Raw genomic sequence first — 20,510 nt, 5'->3', positions numbered from 1 at the left:
CGAGACACTCACACGGATACATACACGCTCACAGGAGGAGCAACACCCCCCCCCCCCCACGCACACACACACACAGACACACACACACACATTTTCTTACCCCCCGTCTTGATGCTTAAAAAACAGGAAATAATGTTTCCGGTCAGAGATGGAATGATGTTAAAATGGCACCGGAGTGCACCTCAAAAGCGGAACTCTGACATCCAAACATCAGTTTAGCGTGATCTTCAGATATGGATTTTCGTTTGTGCATTGAAACATTTTGTCAGGTCTCATAAGAGTCAAGTTGGGGTGGTTGGCAAGATCCCAGCAGCCTCGAATGCAGCGTTAGCTAACGCAAAACGCTTGTCAGACTTAGTCATTGCGCTTGTTACCTCGTTACAGAGTTTTCGCAACATTGGCGTGATTTCTCTAAACAAAAATTAGCCGTGCAAAAGCATCATTAGCTCATGTTAGCACAACTAGCGCTAAAAAGAACACTTGACATAAATCAATGGGATATTTTGCTGTTTGTGTTTGCTAGCTCATTAGCAACAGCTAGCTTGTTTGTAAAATTCACTCTTTTCACAGACAAAATTAGTGAGCACATCGTTGGCTCGTGTTATCGGAAGTATCGCTGACTCGATCATTTGAATATTGTTTTTTTTTTTTTTTACATTTGTGAGCTCATCAGTCGCAAGAATATTAGCAGCAATTCCCTAAGTTATCACAGAATTACAAAACAATAATAATACAATTAAATCCCAAAATAAAACACATTTGTAACATTAGGAGAATCACTTTTTAGCGCACGCTAGCAAAACTCAAATTTACAATGACAAATCAGTTTATGTTAGCTCATTTGCAGCTAAAAAATTAGCCACTTTTTGCCCGTGACGTCATCGTTGAAGACAAATTCTTTGATCCAGTGATGCCAACGTATGAACACTTGTGTGTTTTAATCCAACATTCAAAGATTGCACCGAGGGGGCAGACTTAAGCTCCCTTTGTGCTGAGTGTTTGTTTATTTATATATTTTTTAGCGACGGACGCTAACGCAACGCAAGACGAAGAGTCAAAGCCGGCGCATTAAAATTCAGCAGCTAATTACGTCGGCGACACCCCCAGCCTGTTGAGAAAGTGTTGTGTTTAATAGTCTCTATAAAGAAAATAGCTTTTTATCTCGTGCTCATTTTCATTAATTCCTAATTGGGGTGGGGGGGGGGGCAAGGGTGTGTGTGTGTTATTATTTCTTAGATTAAAATAAACATCGCCCATCCCGTGTACAAACCCATCACACTACACGCGTGTGATAAGGACTTCATGCCTCTGTGAATAAATAAACAATTTCATCTCCACTGGTGGAATTAAGTTGCTTACAGCCTTAAGCTAAGACGGCTCTCATTTATATTTATATTTATATTTATATTTCTCTCCAAAGACTTAAAAGCACACCCCGGCTTTGGCAAATTAACTTCTTTTTTTGACCTGCTTTATATGTATATCTTTAATTAGTGTCTTGTTTAGCTTAAACTGACTGATTATCGCGCAGTCGTGACCTAATTACCGCGCTCGCGTTTCCTCGGCTGCCCCGAGGAGCTCGCCAAAGTTACCTTTAAAAAGTCGCGTAATCGCCCGCGACGAGCCGCGCGTAATCCCGATAAACGTGCGCTTAGACGGACGCCGATACGCGTTAAGCGTTTCAGCTATGGGAAGAATGTGCGGCTTTGACGGCGCTTTTACTGTTTTTCAACGCCGCTGAAGACAAAATGTGCTCGCGCTGACGCAAGTACGCAACCGACGCGAGACTTTCAATCAAGGAAAAACTCTTTGGCTGCTATTCCTGTATCCAACGCTAACAGTAACAGTCACAGTAAAGTCACCAAAGTGGTAACGCTAAACATCAGCGTGATGGCAACCCTATCGCCAACGGTAACGCTAAAGCTAACGCAGCACAACGCTTCGGTTTAGTGGCAAGTTTGTAGCCTTGCTCCAACCCACTGGTTCCCAAAGTCAACCCGGGACCGGACCCCCAGTGAGTCGTTCGAAAAGCTCCCGGACCCCCCAACCTCAACTTTGCCATTCTGGTACAAAGAAATACTCCATTTTAGCGGCTCACGTGCTCTTGCTTTTTATTTTCGCACAATAAATCAAAACGTGGTTGCGCACTGGAAAGGGGCAATTCTCACGTCACGATTAGCTTCCAGACGATTTCGTTTTTTCGTCTTCACATCTAATAAAGTTGAAAACCCCGCCTCACACTTGTACGTAGTAACGAAAGGACAGAAGAAAAAACATTTTTTTTTTCTTCTTTTGTTCAGAAAAATATTTTCTTATTACTCTGTCTCAGACATCGTGTCGCGGACTCCCTGGAAAGACGTTTTTCACCCCCACTTTGGGAACCACTGCTCTAACCGAAGATTTTAAGAGTCAGCGTTTGTGTTTCAGCGGTAGAGTTTTTCCCGTGCCACTGTTTGATTCCTGGACAATACAAATTTATAACGAACAAACCGTGGCTTGGTAGCTACCTTTCGACCTTTCGGTTCTGGCTTTACAATTTGGCAATGAAAATGGTCCCCGTTCGTACAGACTTCCTAAAACCAGTGCCAATGGTCTCGTGTTCACCAGGACACTCGTTTGCGATGTCGTTTGTACAAAAAAAAAAAAAAAGCACGACACTAATTGGTAACCCCAAAATCCCCATCAGTGACAAATCTGTGAGTTTAGAAAGACACTTATGAAAGTCACTTGACTTCCATTGTTGTTCTGTGAAGCACTTGTAAAACAATACGAGCTTTATCTTTAGAATAAAATGCTATTTACGTGGTTCATTCACAGCAAGGAATCTTCTACGGTCACTGGGAAATTCAAACTGTTTGGAGATACCTCTCAGTCTAGTTCACTGGCTAGACACTCAGATCCCGAGACTCTAGAGCTACATTCGGTTCCAGAAGAACAAGAGCCAAATCGCGCATGTTGAGAAAAAGTTCAGCATCTTACCCGAGGAAGGTGAGGAGGGATGCGGGCTGTCATCCTGGACGCTTCCCGTCTGCGAGTGTCCACCTCCGGCTCCGCTCTCCTCGGTCACGTTGGAGGACCCGGGGGTGGTAGAGCGGCTGATGGACTGGGACTCGGGGTCACTGGCAGACCCGCGGCGTTCGTCCACGCCTTGCTGCTGGAGCGCTTCTTCCACGCCGCGCCGGTCCTTGCCATGGATGCGGGAGTGGACAACCATCTGGTGGTAGGTTCTGAAAACCCGGCTGCAGTCGGGGCACTCTGAAGGCTTGTCCTTCAGGTTTGAGAGGCCAAAGTCCATGCCGGGGTTCCCCAAGACAGACAAATTGCCGGGAGTATCGGCACCGGTGTGGTGGGATAGTAAGTCAAAGCCTCTGGAGTCGTCCTTCATGGACATCATGGCGACGCTGGCGGCCTTGGAGCCCTGCAAAGCCTCGGAGAGCTGCTTCTTGGGGCCATCTGCGGAAGCCAGGAGGGCAAAGTCTTGTTTCTCTTTGGAGAAAGAAGCCACGGCACCGGCACCGGCACCGGCCCCGGCCCCGGCCATGTCATCTTCCTGCCCCGGGGTGGCGTGGTGCTGCTGCTGCTGCTGCTGCTGCTCCTTGGGCATGAAGGCCCGGTCCATGGCAATGCCACGAGCCATGATCTGCCACGCTTGGTAGCTGTTGAGGGAATCCATCTCAGCCACCTTGGCGGCGGCCTGCAGACGCTCCATGCAGCTGGACTTGAGCGGCGGGACGAGGTTGAGGCAACCCAAGAGGGAGCGCTTCTCGTTCTCGCCCAGCCCGTGGCTGAGTCCCGCCGCCATGGGGCCCAGGAGCTTCCCGAGCATTTCCTTCTCCTTCATGGCGATCCCGGCCTTCGCCAACATTTGGTGCTGCTCGCTCAGACCCTGCTTGTCCGGGGAAAGGAAGCCTCCCTGAAGGCAGGAGATGTAGCGGGAGTACAAGTTGGCATGGGCCTCCTGAGCCAGGCTGCTCATGCTGTTGACGGAGGCCATGTCCTGTTCGGTGGGCTGCGGCGGCTTGCTCTTGATGGCCAGCTTGTTGAGGTGGACCTTCATGTGGTTCTTGAGGAACCAGGGTTCCTTGAAGCGGCGGCCGCATATTTGGCAGCAGTGCTCAAACGAGTCCTTGTGCTTGCGCATGTGGCCCTTGAGAAACCAGGCCTGGCTGAACACCTGGCCGCACACGTCGCAGCGGAATTCCGTGGCCATCTGCATGCCGCCCCCGGCGCCGGAGCCCTGACCCTGCGTGTTCTCCGCAGTTATGTGGGCCTTCTCCACGTGGCTGATAAGTTCCTCCTCGTGGGCAGCGGCGAACTCACACAGCGTACATTTGTAGGGCTTGTGGAGGATCCGGATGTGGCGGTCCAGCTCTTCGCGCTTCTTGAACTTGCCCTTGCAGAAGGTGCAGCGGAAGCCCGCGGCCGGGTTGACGGACTGCTCGTCCTGGGCGCCGGTCGGCTTGGGCGAGGATGACGGCTGGGAAGCCGTTTCAGGGGCGGCGAGGCCCGGGGGCGGCGGCAGGCCGCAGGCCGAACCGAGCTGCTGCTGGAAGGCGTTGGTGCCGCTGTTGAGGCCGACGTGGGGCTCGCGCGGGGCCGCCTGCGGGAGGCCGCCGCTGCCTCGCATCTGCTTGTCCCGCAAGATGGCTCGTTCCTCCAGCTCGTGGAGCAGACGGTTCTCCTCACGGACTCGGCCCCGGCCTTTCCCCAGGTTGCCCAGCTTGTGGGTGCGCAGGTGGATCTTCAGGTTGCCCTTCTGAGCTGCCCGGTGGTCGCAGTAGGGACACTTGAAGGGCTTCTCGCCCGTGTGGGTGCGCATGTGCAGCGACAGGATGCTGTTAAAGCGGAAGCGCTTCCCGCACAACGGGCACGGGTACTTCCTGTTCTTGCGAGCGTCGTCTTCGATGTCGTTCATCTGGGACATGATTCCCAGGTTCTGGCCGTTGAGGAACTGCTGCAGGTCGACGCGTCCGTTCAGGCCGCTCAGCGCGCCGGCGTCGATGTCGCGGTTGAGCTGGTTGGCCAGCAGCGCCATCTGGCTGCTGATGGGCTGGCTGGCCAGGGCGGCGTGGTGGCTCTTTTCGTCCAGGGGGGCGGCCGCTTTCTCCTCCGGGATCTGCTGCGGGCGGTGCAGGTCCGGGAAGGCGTGGCCCAGCTGGGCCGTGAGCTGGTGGAGCTTCTGGCTGATCGGGTAGCGTCCGTTCAGCACCGCGTTGCTCAGGTGGGCTTCGGCGTCGGCCACCGCCGATGACATACCAAGGCACAAACTAGAGTCGTCCATCCTGGAACGGGAACAACAAAGGGGACAAGAAATCACTTAGAATGCTGCTTTCAAACAAGATCAAGAAAAGCATAATTCGTCCAATTATAACTGCAGGCATACTTCTCCTGCCCTCTGGCATCCGTTTTGGCTCCAATTTAAACGACCACACACGTTTTTTTTCATCTTAAGGGTGAAATTAGGAGCTTAAATCGTAGCGTTGATTTCCTATTGAACTGCGCACCTACTGAAGTATTCAACTGCGTCGGTGGAACACGTTGAGGGATTGCAGAAATGCTGCGTTTCCCACAAAGAAGGGAAAAAAAAAAAAAAAAAAAAAACACGGCAACATTTCGGACCTAATAATCAGTCTTGTCGACACCGAGCTAGCGGCGCTTAATTAGGCTACTTGTGCCCATCCTATCGGAATTGCGCCAATTACGCGCCCTAATGGAACGCGGCGACGCCATTGTGAGACCACAATTAGGACGCCGGCAGTAAATAGCGCTTTAAACAGACGACGACGACGACGACGACGACAACACTGGGACTCGCTATATCTATTTTTATTTCTTTCTGTGCAACACGGGAGAGAGAATTCAAGGAAACGGGAAATTCGTCCTCTCGACAAACTCTGCGGGAATCCTGAAAACGCTGAATTGAAATATCATCTGAAACATTGTCATAGAGTAAGAAATGTCAGACTTGTACAATCTTGGAAAATGGGTGGAGAAATATGCTGGAGCATAGAGCAAATGTGTAAGATATTAACATTTATTTGGCAACGCTGTAATGGAAAATGCGGAATACAGGAAAAAAAGCCTTGAATGAATTGAGCCGTTCGAATGGAAGAAGTTGCGACGTCTGCAATGATGAGGGAACGTTTTGGTGGGAAATGCGCCGTCGTGGTTGGGAAAAGTGGGAATTTTTGGAATATCAAAGAATACGAACTGAACTGAAATACATACGAAATACTCCAAGTTAAAAGTGTTTTAAAATGGCTCAAGCAATGTGGAAAGCGGAGGTAAAGATGTCAAACACCTCTTCCATCCATCCGTCTATTTTCTTAGCCGCTTATCCTCATGAGGGTTGCAGGAGTGCTGGAGCATATCCCAGCTGTCGACCGGCAAGAGGCGGGGTACGCGCTGAACTGGTTGTCAGCCAATCGCAGGGCACTTAGAGACAAACAGCCGCCCTCACTGTCACACCTACGGGCAATTTAACGTGTCCAATTAATGATTTGGGACGTGGGATGAAACCGGAGTTACCCGGAGAAAACCCATGCAGGCACGGAGGAGGACGTAGGCGGCGCTGGGATTGAACCCGGGACCTCAGAACGGTGAGGCCAACGCATTACCAGCTGCCCAAACACCTCTTTATTTTTACATTTTATTTTGAAAAATTCCCAAATTTTGCAAAAGCGTTCACCAGTCGGGTAACGATCCTGCATGAGTTGAACCGTTTATCATTGGGATGGGTTGACAAACGTACAAAGATGAGGCCAATATCTAAAATAAAACGTGTGAATTTATGACAAATACTTCCCAAAAGTGCCTCGCGAGCGGCCGGCGACCAGTCGAGGGCGTAGGTCGCCTCCCGGCCCAGAGCCATCTGGGATTGGCTGCGACAGAATCCCGAAGGAAAAGGGGCCACTCCCAAAAAGGAGCCCAACGGCTCGGAGTCGGGATGGTGGCAAGTGCTAGAAGAGGTTGTGGAAAATGGAAGCGCGAGTTCAATTCCCCAAATCTCTTCTTGCATTTCACTGGGAATTTTGTTGTTGGAAAATGAGGAATGGGAGGAACGCGGAAAATAGTTCAAGATGTTCTGAATGAGCTTCATTTGGATCAGTTCAATGAAGTAGATGTCATAGTAGGACCCCCCCAAAAAAAGGGAGGGGGGGGAGGGAGAAATTTGGAATTTTGTTGGCCCAATGTAGCTGAAAACCTTAAATGCAGATCCGTCTGCTGTCCAGATGGAGAGGTAGAAACGCGTCACGTCAGCGAGCACACGCGCTCCCCACCGGCTGCCGGCGGGGTCAAAGCCGCCCCGACAATAAGCGCACTTTTTGCTTTGCTCGACAAAATATTGTATCATGTCTCATTAAGCTGATTAGCGTCGCTGCCTGGTAACAGCGCCGCCATCATCAAGAAATAAAATAAAAGGCGGAGGCGGCCGCATTGTGTCGGCGAGGCAGCTCCGAGCGGCTCGGACACGACGGCAGAATGTCGCCGTTGTTCTTCGCGGGACGCTTTGTTGCGCCGCGGCGCTCGCCACCCTCCTCGCGCCGTCACCTCAAGCGCTTTTCGCCGTCTCGAATCGTCGCGGCGGTATTTGGGGAAAACGTGGTTGAAAAATCAGCAACAATACCACTACTACACGTTCAAGTAAGAACTAGCGGAAACGTTTCACAGAGTCGGTGCCAATTGCTCACTCACAACATAGAAAGTATGCATGCAAAACGTATTTTTCTTCTTCTTTTTAATTCCGGAAAGTGTTAATCCGAATGCAACGCTCATAAATACACTTTGAAAGATTCCTTTCGACTACGCTGAGCATTTCTCGTGAGTTCCCGCTTCCTAAAAATTAGGCCTCCCGACCACAGATAATCATTTAAACGTGTGAAAAATGTTTTTGTTGTTGATTACGTTCGCTCCTCCTCATCCCGGCTGTCACCTAAAAAATTTCAAACTATTTCACAATTCACTCGAGTTGCATTTGCAGGCTACGGCGAGGCCAAACGGAGTGTCACTCAATTATTTCCGCGCGTATTCGATGATTGATGAGGGCAAGGTGATAATCTTACTGAAATGGTTTTTTGTTTATTTTGGAAATACATTTTTTTTCTGGGGTGGGGGTGAAGCATTTGTAATATTTTATTTTCTATGGCATGAAACCGAAAGCTGCGTCAGATGGGGCCAACACACATTTCTTCCATTTGTGCTTTATCAGATTTGGAGTTCAAACAAAACTTTATTTGATAATAAAAGAGCAGCCATCTTGAATTATGACTATTTTTATATTTGGGGTTGGTGGGGGGCAGAGGGGCATCATGGGAAAATACAATTCGGATGAATCCATTCAAATAAGAAAATGGGCTAAAATATTTGATGGCGTAAAAAGTGTTTCTTCTTTTGGAAAATGTCTTCACGACTGCGTGACTACTCAACATTTGTCTGCTATTAAAAAAAAAAAAAAAAAAGACAAAGACAAAAATTATTGTCGCCCCCCCCCCCCCCGACCGCCCCACCTCCGCAATCCTCGCCGGCTGCTGACAGCTCCGTTTAAAAGTGCGGCAGAAACAATTTGACATCCGACATCACCCCCGTGCCTATTTACTCCGAGAATATTATGACTTCCATAATTCCTCTTATTAGAGAGCATGCGGTATATAAACTTTTTAAAAGTCAACTTTGTGTGCGCGCGTGACAGGCAGCCTCCATCATGCGAGAAATGATTTGAATGAAACGCGCGCAAAAAAAAAAAAAAAGAAAAAAAAAAAACCGCGTCGTCGCCTTCCGGAATCCAAATCTGTGATTTGGAGTCGCCCTGATGAGCTGTTGCTCATTTGAGGAGATAGCGGCCGTGCCCTTTTCTCCAATTTGATGCCCGCCTTTATCTCCGACGTACAACAAAGGCAACATAGACAATGGAATCACGTGGAAATGAACTGACGAATCCACTTTGCGTGCACGCGCGCCCATCTGCGTGTGTGTGTGTGTGTGTGTGTGTGTGTGTCTCAACCGACGTATCCGTGCTGACGAGCGTATGCAAATGAGCGGCATTCATATGCGCCTCTTGCTCCCGACTCATTTTATATTTTTCCTCCTGATTAAAAAGGACATTTCTTATGTGACATCCCCCCCCCCACACACACACACGTGTGCAGACCCCTGCCGACCCCCCCCCCCACCCACCCATCTCCTCCTTTGCTCATATCACACACACACACACACACACACACACACACACACACACACACACACACACACACACACACACACACACAACAATTCAATCTGCGAATGCCCTCTAAAAGACACAGCGCATGTTTAGCAACTCAAATCCTGCAAGAGGGCCTGACAAGAGGACACGGGAACGCGTTTCGTCCCGTCGCGCGACGCTCGTCACTCCCCGGCGCTCATTAAAATCAACAACAATGCAAAAATGCACGCACGCACACACACACTCGTGTTCAGGTGAAGAACAGGTGGCGGGACACGCACGCACGCACACACACACACACACACACGCACAGCATGCACTTTGTATGTGCGCCCGCGTGCGCGCCTCCCACAGTTCAATTCAGTCTTATCAATATTAGCAGGCATCACAAATGCATGAGGGATTTATATGTGCTTCGCTCTAATTGTAACCATATCAATTATTGAAGCAAAGGCAATAGTGGGGATAGCTATTAGAAAGGCTCATTATAAATTCATACGGAAATAAACAGTTTCGGAATATAAAGCCTCTCCGTCGCCGTCAAACTTTGGAGCGGGGGGGGGGTGGGGTGGGGTGGGGTCGATGGGAAAGCTATTAGCGGCGTCTATTTTTTGAAATTTTCGTGTCGCGCGTCGACGTGCGGCCATCGACCGATCGCAAAGCGATAGATCGTTACGGGCTAATGCACGTTCGGCCGCAGCTGCTGCTGCTGGGAAACCAATCAATTTTCATTCGCGTCACGCATATCGCGCCGCGCCGGATGTATGCATCTATGTACCGTTCGGTGGCGTCCTGAAACCAAAATGGACGTCGTTAGCGGACTAACGCCGACGTTTTCCAGTTTCGCTTGTCAACGTCACGCTCGGTCGGGTGTCCAAAAACGTCGTCTCGATCATTTGGGTCCTTCAAAGATGAAAATGTGCCAGGGATTGTTTTCATTTTAGAGACGTCCACAATTCGGTGGACGGGTTGAGCCGAAACATCTCAAGAGAAATGAAGTCAACTTGGCGCTTTCGGGCAGTTTTTTTGGGTGTGGGCTTCTGGTCTCAGAGGCCGTTTCATGTCGCAAAAGGTGAAATCAGGGAGTCACGTCGAACACGAGCAGAACCGGCAGAGAGTCCGAAGACGCCAGGGCCCGGGTATTTTGCTTCAAAGCCGGCATTTGTGGTCCTTCAAAGACCGAAACCCCCCCCCCCCCCCCATTCCCGTCGAGCACTTGTCAACAGGTACTTCCACTCTCAGCTCATCCTCAGTCACAAACCCGCCACGGGGAGTACAGACAAACCTGTGTGTGTGTGTGTGTAGAGTGTGGGCGGGGGGGGGGGGGGCGACCACGGGAGGAAGATCAATGCGGGACAAACGGATTCCCACAGTTCATTGTTCCTCGCCGGCCAAATCCTCTTCCCGAGACGGCCGCCAGCTCAAAGCTTCCCCTCCTGATAAGCATCGCTGCCGCGTGTGCGCGCGGGTCAGCCATAAGCGGCGGCTTCTCCGGCGACCGCAAATCGATGCAAACGACAGACGGGCGGATTTCGTCTCGGAATTTGAAGTCAGCCGGGACGGGCTCCGGAACTCCCGCGTCCCCTTGTGCGCATAAGCGGCTCGGAAAAATTCATCTGTTGTCATACTCGAGCGCCTCCGACTACCCGAGACAAATTTTTGGACAGACTTGGCAAATAAAGATGATTCGGATTTGGATTTTCTAGCAGAATTCTGACCATCGTGCTTGCACTTTATCCATCCATCCATTTTCTTCACTGCTTATCCTCACGAGGGTCGAGGGGAGTGCCGGAGCCTATCCCCAGCTGTCAACGGGCATGAGGCGGGCTACACCCTGAACTGGTCGCCGGCCAATCGCAGGGCACATGGAGACAAACAGCTGCACTCCCAATCACACCTACGGGCAATTTCGAGTGTGCGATGAATGCTGCGTGTTTTTGGGATGCGGGAGGAAAGCGGAGCGCCCACCCGGAGGAAACCCACGCAGGCACGGGGAGAACATGCAAAGTCCGCACAGGCGGAGCCGGGATCGAACCCGGGATCGAACCTCAGAACTGCGAGGCCAACGCTTTACCAGCTGAGTCACCGTGGAGCCCTTAGTACATACCATTTTTTTCCATTTCTATTTCGGAAAAAGAAGTTCCAAAGATGTAAAATTAAAAAAATGTACACCAGCAGGATGTCATGGCCATTCTAGATTCACGAGATTTTGCAAAATGTACACTCCATATTGCAATTCTTCTTCACACATTTTGGGTATTATTAGACCGTCAGTTCTATTTGATAACAACATGACCACAAGAAAGTGTCCAGATTGTCACCACACGCATCATATCATCCGCATTTTTGCACAATTTGTGTCGAAATAAAACAAATGAATCCTATTTGATCACAAAACCAAGTCTCTGTAATTCTCAATTTCATAGTAAGCAAAGCAAATAGATGAGCAAAGAGTTTTGACGTGGCTGACAAATTTCCATAAATTGTCAAAATAAACCTTTTCACTAAACATTTTTTTTCAATATTATTATTTTATTTTTTTAAATGGAGCAACACTTGAGTTTTGGATACTAAACACACAGCATATCATACACCCTTCTCAATTCATAGTGCCACAGTATTTAAATGATTTTTTTTTCCAAATTTGACACGAAATAAACATAATTCAACATATTTTACAGCAAAATTATTACTAAGGCAGCACACAAAGTAATTGATTTCCAAAAATTACTTTTGGTGTGCGTACAAGTTCAAAATATTCAACTAGCAGACTAACATGTACTTCTACGAGAAAGAAAATGTGAAAGAAAGGGATTATGATATGCAACTATTGCCAGAATTTGGGTAAAATTCATTCCAGATTTTTTCGGAGATCATCTGGCAGCCATCAAAAGGGAAGAAGAACCAGAACACAATTCAACGATATTATATAGGAACTACTAATGGTGTGTGGTTGATAATGTCAAGATGTCATTTTTTTTTTTTTTTTTTATGTTGCAGCATCCCAAGTTGAGGCGATTTCAATTTTTTAGCTGTCATTTTTTTCCTCCTTCTTTCCAGGAAGCCGCACATGGAAATCATTTTAACTGGGAAATTGAAAGCAAATGTCGGCGAATGAGAAACATACGTTTTCGCTTTCTTCACGGCCACTTTACATGTTTTCTTAGTCCCCCCCCCCCCCCCCCCGCTTATTCCAACTCACAATGTCGAAGCCAAAATACTCAACGCTGCCTCATTTCTTTTTTTAAAAACTGAAGTATGATTCATGCGGAGCATTTTATGCAAAAATCTTCAAAGTCACGAGTGTCTTGCAGGCTTGTAAACGTCTTCGAGGTCAGGAATACTGAAAGTGTCTTTGACCAATCTTGAACTTCCATCCGTCCGCTTTCTTAGCCGCTCATCCTCACGAGGGTCGCGGGGAGTCAGAGGTGTGGCTTTCGACACTGAAACCAATCACCCTGTTTGCTCCGGCCGCTAGGTCGCCCCAAAAGATGGCTGATATTGGGCCATATCGACGATAAAGCGTCCTTCCATCCGTCCGCTTTCTTAGCCGCTCATCCTCACGAGGGTCGCGGGGAGTCAGAGGTGTGAATTTCGACACTGAAACCAATCACCCTGTTTGCTCCGGCCGCTAGGTCGCCCCAAAAGATGGCTGATATTGGGCCATATCGACGATAAAGCGTCCTTCCATCCGTCCGCTTTCTTAGCCGCTCATCCTCACGAGGGTCGCGGGGAGTCAGAGGTGTGAATTTCGACACTGAAACCAATCACCCTGTTTGCTCCGGCCGCTAGGTCGCCCCAAAAGATGGCTGATATTGGGCCATATCGACGATAAAGCGTCCTTCCGTCCGCTTTCTTAGCCGCTTATCCTCACGCGGGTCGCGGGGAGTCAGAGGTGTGGCTTTCGACACTGAAACCAATCACCCTGTTTGCTCCGGCCGCTAGGTCGCCCCAAAAGATGGCTGATATTGGGCCATATCGACGATAAAGCGTCCTTCCGTCCGCTTTCTTAGCCGCTTATCCTCACGAGGGTCGCGGGGAGTGCTGGAGCCCATTCCCGCGTCCCCTTGTGTGCATGAGCGGCTCGCAAAAATTGATCTGTTGTCATACTCGAGCGCCTCCGACTACCCGAGACAAATTTTTGGACAGACATGGCAAATAAAAATGATTCTGATTTGGATTTTCTCGCAGAATTCTGACCATCATGTTTGCACTTTATCCATCCATCCATCCATCCATCCATTTTCTTCACTGCTTATCCTCACGAGGGTCGCGGGGAGTGCTGGAGCCCATTCAAGCTGTCAACGGGCAGGAGGCGGGGTGCACCCTGAACTGGTCGCCAGACAGTCGCAGGGCACATGGAGACAAACAGCCGCATTCGCAATCACACCTTGGGGCAATTTAGAGTGTCCAATGAATGCTGTGTGGTTCCGGGATGCGGGAGGGAACCGGGGTGCCCACCCGGAGAAAACCCGCACAGGCACGGGGTGAACACGCAAACTCCACGAAGGCGGATCTGGGATTGAACCCGGGACCTAAGAAGTGCGAGGTCAACGCGTTCCAGCTGTTCCACCCATCTTGAACTTATGAATCACAATCATAAATCATCCGTCTCTCTGATGTCTGACATTGCGCAGGGCCTAAATCCTCCAAAACCAGCAAAATGGCCGTCTTGTATTGCTTATCTTTAAAAGCCAACGTCATACATTTGCCACGTTGTTCTTTGTCGGTCTTCCGCGTCTTTGAGGTCGGCCATCTCGTATCTTTTGAAATGATGGGACCTTGACGTCAGCCATCTTGAATGTTTAAATTGTTTGAAAAAAGTCACAAGTGTGATCTCCATCTCATGTCGCATCTTACATATTGTCACTCCAAATCCGTAAAAGCGTACGTGACGTCGGGAATCGCGCATCTTTCGATGATATTTGGAGTTGATGTCATACGTACGAGGCCCAAAAGTAACAATCGGGGCGCGTTAAAAGGAAAAAAACGGAGTCTTTTGTGCGGCCGTTTTCTCTGCGTGTGTCCGGGTTTGTGCGAGAACTCTTCTTCCTGTCAAATCATTCAGAAAACAAGGACACAACAAACACGGCAGCCATTAAGGAGACAATGGCCGCAGTGTGTCCGCGCCGGCTTACGTCAGGGTCGCATGCGAAGGCCGACCGAGTTAACACGCACGGATAAACGTCACCGCAATCGCGGGGGCTGCGTTTTATGGAAATATCACAAATCGTCGCGTCTCCGCTCGCGCCGGCACCGACGCCAAAGATAATGAGGACAAAAAAAAAAAAAAAATGACAAAAAGTACCCGCTTAACGAAGGACATTAACTGACGAATGAACTCATTCGCTGACCGACAAACTCACCGCCGAACTGAAAGCCAAACGATCCCGTGAAAGACCGCAAAAACTAATGAAATAATTGACGGATAAATAAACTGGTGAACTGAGAAACTCACGGTGGGAATTACAAAGTGAAACTAATCAAGTAACCAACGCACTCACGGACAGACAAACTAACCGTCAAATAAACAAACAACAACTCGTGTGAACGAAGAAGCTGACAATGATATTATGGTCAAGCTAAAACAAACGATGAGAAGCAAACCGGCAAACAGAAAACAACCTGACCAGAAAATTGGCTGACAAACTAACCTAACCATCAAACGAAAACACAGAAAAAGTAACAACCGTCGAACTGGCAAACTCGTGGCGGAAATGACAAAGACACAAACTACATAACTGGCAAACGAACCAACGACCAAAAGCAAAGAAAACTCAAGCGTTGAACCAAGACGCCGAAAAACTAAAGAACGGTCCCCAACGCTCGCTAAGTTACAGAGGAGCTAACCAAAACAGGGAATAACTGAGGAACAAAACGGACAAATTCACAGAAAAATAAAAGCCAAAGGCCCAAAAAAACAAAACAAAAGGCATGACTGAACTGACAGGTCACGCTGTTTGCCTCCAGTCCTGTAGGTGGCGCCCGTGCCAGCGGTCATTTTGTCTACCCACCTTTCTGAAATAATCGCGCTCAGGCCGAGCGTCCTTTTGCAGTTGTTGTGACAGGTGCCGCCACGCCAAGGTTCAATTTGCTGCGAGGAGACTTTTAATTGCGGCACAACTAATTAGCGGCACGGCGGCGACGGGCGACGCGTCCGTCAACGTGGCCGCCGCGACGGCGGCGCCTCTCCTTCCTCGCTGGGAGTTTGGGACTTCCTCTCCCGGCGCTTTTATCCGCTAAAACAAACGGCGGCGGCTAATTAGTGGCTCTGCTTACAGGAAGCCAGTCAGGTAATTATTTTGGGGTAATTGAATGATTCTTCAATGTCTAAGCGTCTTCCTCCTCCTCCTCCTCTTCTTCTTCTTCTTCTTCCTTTTTGAGTAGATAAGACACAGGTAGCGAGAGGCTCCATATGCTCTTCAACCACAAAGCAAACTCCATTCTTCAATAGTCAAAAGTCCGTCTTTAATGGCGGCGTCTTCAATCTTCGCGTCTTTGATAAGGCCCACCTCAACTTCCTGCGCACCCTCTGAAGAGTGAACACAGAAGTGGCACACTTCCTCTTTAAGAACGCGTCTCAAAAAAACCTGCTGTGGCTTCTTCCTCGTCCGCTGGTGGCTAACTAACAAACCGAAAACCGTTAGAAAGTCATACTGGTCTAGACTTAACTGACAAAACATGCTAACCTACTAACGGGCAAGCAGGCAGACAGAATGGCGAACTAGTAAACTGACAAACCGTCAGACTCACTAATGACCTGACGGAAAACTACACGAAGAACTAAGAGACGAGCTAATGGATGTTCTAACGGTCGACTGCACAAACGAAGTCGCTAACTGAGAAACTAAGAGTCGAAATCACTGCAGAGCCAAGTGACGGAGTCATGAGCTAGCAAGATGATGATTATCGTCAAACAAACCCGTCATATTTACCAACAAACAAACAAAAGGACTGACAAAGGCCAAATAAAAACAACAAAAAAGCAAAATGCAACCAACCGGCCAATGATTAAGGTCAAAAAATCCTCCCAAAAAATAAGTTGAGTCTTGCCCTCCGTTGCACTAGGTGGCGGTATACCAGGTGTGCTTTTTTTGTACTCGCCCCCACATCCAATTTTTTTTCTGTGTACTCTCCGTGGAATTGCCGTAGGAAACTGGAGAAGCGCCACATCCCCGTCGCTCTTCTTATCCGAAACGCTCCTCTGAGTCGTCTTTGCGGCCTTTCATCCGATAAAAACGTGGCGAGATCATTATCCGCTCGGGCGCAGGAAGTGCGTCGGAGGGGCGTGGTCCCGGCAAAAGACACAAGAGAGCCCCTCGTCCCGACCGCCGCCGATCAGAGCGGACGGCTGGCGGCCGCGCTTAAGATCACACGTCTTGCGCGGAAGCGTTTCCGCGGGGGACGTCGGGAAGAAACGCGCCAGAGCGACGGCGTTTGCCGCTCTGCCAACGTTGGCGCCGTGAAAACGCCAAACGAGAAACGAGGTGAAGCGTTTGCCGGAATCCGACGGCCAAAACGTCTGTTCGCTGTTCAAATCCTGGCGGGGGACGTACGCATTCATTTGTTCGTTCCACTTCCCCTCGGGTGGGTCGCCGGGTGCGAGAGGCAAGTACACCCTCAACTGGTCGCCAGCCAATCACAGGGCACAAAGAAACACAATTCACGCTCATCTACGGGCAATTTAGAGTCCTCAGTTGTCAGTCAGTCCTACGCAGCATGTTTTAGGGATGTGGAAGGGAAGCGGAGTGCCCAGAGAAAACCCCCGCAAGCGAGGGGAGAACACGGGCTAGGGCCGGGATTTCAATCCCAGTCCTCAGAACTGCGGAGCAGACGTGCTCAGCGGTCGCCCACCGTTCCACCCCACTGCTATTCCTCAAGAAAGCAGATTTTAACCCCTAGCAGCGAGCTTTGTGGGACTTGTGGGGATTCTGTTAGCTTAGCCTGTCTCTAGCGTCTCTACTTCACGGCGACACGGCCACAAAAACATGCAGTTTTCACCCCCTTCATGCTGGCAGACGGAGCAGTTTTCTTGGGTGACTCACTAACTGACTAACACGCTGACAAACTAACAGATGACCGAACCGTCAAACTGGGGGGAAAAAAAACAATGGACAAAATGACACGAGCTAACCAATAAAATACCAAACAAAGCAAATTACTGAAAAAGGCACCTTTAGCTGTCACTTTGATGTTTTTCCTCGACCGATTACTAACTGATTTATAATCCAACCAATGGGTTTGATGTCACATTTTTTTTGCTGAATTACCCACACACCACTGCGCACCGCCATTTAACCTCTCTAGCGAACGCGTCGCAGTGTGGAAGCCTCCGCAATGCTCTCGGTTTGCTGTTTTTGTGTTTCACGGGCGTCTCGGGACTCAAGTACACAAGAGAGGACTTGCTAACCATCAGAGAGCCTTCTTCTGACTTTACGACAACTCTCGCCAATTCGCTGAAGCTTTTTCCAGAGTTGCTACGCGGCGCGCTCTTCAAAGCCACGCGACCCGCTACGCAAGTCCGGCCGCGTAAGCGGGGACAACGTCCGGCGCTTCCGACGAAAGACTTTGGACGTTCTGCGGCTCTTGTGCCTCACGGAGACTTGGCTTTGTGGACGATTGCCCGACGTTGCTATCCCGCTACCCGGTCTCGACCTCCATCGTGTCGCCGAGCTAAGCTAACAAGCTTAATCGCTCCTCTTTTCAGAATGCCAACATTACAGTAAAGATCCTTTTTTTTTTTTTTTTAAGTCACTTGAAAGATTCGAGATTTGTTGATTATTTTGTCTTTTTGCCATTGTAATACATTTAAAAAAAAAAATAAACATTTTCCTTTTCTGTTTTACTTCTTGAAAAAAAATTGAATAAATCCCTCTATTAAAAAATATACATATTCCACTGCCTTTCGTTTTCCGTGTTAGCATACATGTAAGTGCCCATATATATATATATATATTTATATTTTTTATAGTTAAGTTGCTGTAGCTAACGAAAATTGCTGCAGTGCGTGCTGAGCTCTGTAACGTCCGCGCGCCATTCCTCGTTGATATAAAAGCATATTCCAGTGCTGTTCGTTTTCCGTGTTAGCATACTCCTTCATAATTTCTGTCACATCGAGTAAAAGATCAAGGGCACAATAAATACTGCGCCTTTGTGACGCAGTCCAAGTCCCGTGACGCGTGTATGCCACGTAGGCTTAGTAGTCAGTCTGGGCTTGATGTGCTGCCGGTCGCGTCTTCAATAAATGCAGTTAGAAACATAACGTCGTCCACCTTGCGTACGTACGAGTAACGGAGCTCGGGGATGGAAAATGGCCGCCGTTCGAGGCATCCCGGCGGGTGACGTCACGTGAAAACAACTCATGACCGATAACCAACCACCAAGGCAAATGAACTGCATCGACAGCAAATATTTCCAACGTCTTCCTGCAGCAAGACCGGCCGGACAAAACGCCGCGTCCTATTTTTGCTAACCAACCCACGCCGAGCGAGAACCGAAAGACGCCGCCATGCTTGGCGGAGGTCAGCGCCGAGCTCATAAACTTGTTCCGAGTTTTTATCTGTAAGCGGCAAACAAGAAGCCGGTTGTGCGCGGCGTCTGGACATTCCTGCGCGGCCGACGCTTTTCATATCTGGCATTTTGTTTCCCGCCCTGCGTGACCTTCGTTATCATCTCACACTTATCTCCCCGCGCCAAGGTTGCGTGCACATTCGATTGCGAAAGTCTCCACCCCCCCGAGCGCATCGACGGCGGCCTTCTGGGAAGACGCCCGCTCGGACTTTTTGACAACCCTACAGCAGGCCGAGAGCCAGGCGACACAAACTCTCACGCACAAATGACTAGCTGGGTGCTAAGCGCTAGTTGACCGCCAGTCACTTGAAGCTGGCCATGTAAACGCTTACAACACACGCACAAACGGGTGGTGGAGCTGAGTGGGGGGAATTTTCAGGTGAACTCCAAACGCTTCGAGGACTACAACTATCCAAAGGGCACAACTTTCCAGACATTAGACACAACGTCTCACGTCACCCTGCCAGTTGCAAGTTACTCTTCTGCGTAGACGGGTGGCGGCACAAGTAACCTTTGAAGCTCTCTAAAACGCTGTTTACAAAAAACATGACCAGTGCGACGTGTCCGACTACTCAATAGAGTTTTTGCTCTCTCGCAAATTTGTGCTGCCGGGCACGAAGCGATCCCACCGCCTAAACGGGTCGACCGAGTGGGACGACGCTTGTGGATCGTGACACCGAAATGCTGACGACAGTATCGCTGGAAAGGGGAACGTTCGCAACATCGGAGACAGCCGAGCTGCCGTTTGAAAGTGATTCCCCGACATAAACGGGTAGCAGACCTTCGAAAGATCTGAAATGTTTGTGAGGTTATGATGACCACTACGCCATTTTTCTCCTGTTTTGAAATGTGGCGACGCCACTTGCAACTGATTCCCCCCGATTAAATCCGCGCCGTTGGTATTGTGGCGGTCTCGTTTCTTGCGGCACGCCGCTGGTTATTTTTTCCAGGCCGATGGGGGGGGGGCGGCTTCTGGAGGGGCACTCGTTCTTGCGCACCTGCGCCAATCCGCAGTCAACCGGGTTTCAAGACCCCGCCGGAGCGACGAGCAGACGCCGGATGATTTGAGCTTTGCGAACGTGTCGTCACCCGGACCGGTTCCGCCTTGTCTCAACCCAAGACCGCCCTCGGTCCTCGTGTAAAGCTTCCTCGACCCGGCCCAGCGAGAAATTAAACGAGGCGTCCGAACGTCTCCCGTTGGCTTTCGGGTCCACGCCTGCCGCTTAAATGGGTCGCGGCACGAAGGCTCTTTCTCGGACCCTGACAGATCCGACGACTACTTTTTTCCGAAGTTTTGTACGGCGGGTCGAGCGCCCCCCCCCCCCCCCCCCGACCCGACGCCTTCGGTGTGCAGTTGCAAACGCGCACGCCCTCATCACCGTCTTTTCTTCAGCCCCCTCCTGCATCTGATTAAGTTAACAATGTGCCGTTATTTGCATGCTGATTTCGCAGGCCCCCCCCCCCCCCCCCCTCCCGGGGCCCCTCCTCAAACAAGCCGGGTAGGATCGGAGTAACGTGATCGCACAGCAGCCAGCCGACACAATGCGCCTCAAAGAGCAGGTGCCCGCCCTCCACCTCCCTCGTCATTCCTCCTCTTCTCGTCTTCACCCCTTTTTCTTCCTCCTCCTCCTCTTCCTCGGCCTGTTTATGAGCCGGTATTATAATCAAATCTTCAGCGAGGGAGGCCTGTCTTTTTTTATTAATTATAGGCCGCGCCTGATGCCGACGCGTCGGGAAG

The 20,510-nt window shown here is 49.8% G+C and overlaps 1 protein-coding gene across 11 annotated transcripts in view; it reads right to left on the bottom strand.

Moving 5' to 3' along the window:
• Nucleotides 1-20,510, bottom strand: part of znf536 (zinc finger protein 536) — a 402,786-nt gene that overhangs the window by 120,429 nt on the left and 261,847 nt on the right. For all 11 annotated transcript variants that reach the window (XM_061813494.1, XM_061813495.1, XM_061813493.1 and 8 more), the window contains one exon: nucleotides 2,980-5,282. In XM_061813494.1, coding sequence (XP_061669478.1) covers nucleotides 2,980-5,282 — 2,303 coding nt within the window. The remainder of the gene's footprint in view (nucleotides 1-2,979; nucleotides 5,283-20,510) is intronic.

Source organism: Syngnathoides biaculeatus, chromosome 3, assembly GCF_019802595.1.
Source record: "Syngnathoides biaculeatus isolate LvHL_M chromosome 3, ASM1980259v1, whole genome shotgun sequence".
NCBI classification, from domain to species: Eukaryota; Metazoa; Chordata; class Actinopteri; order Syngnathiformes; family Syngnathidae; genus Syngnathoides; species Syngnathoides biaculeatus.
The sequence above is the reverse complement of the archived record's forward strand: the minus strand, read 5'-3'. Positions and strand labels throughout refer to the sequence as shown.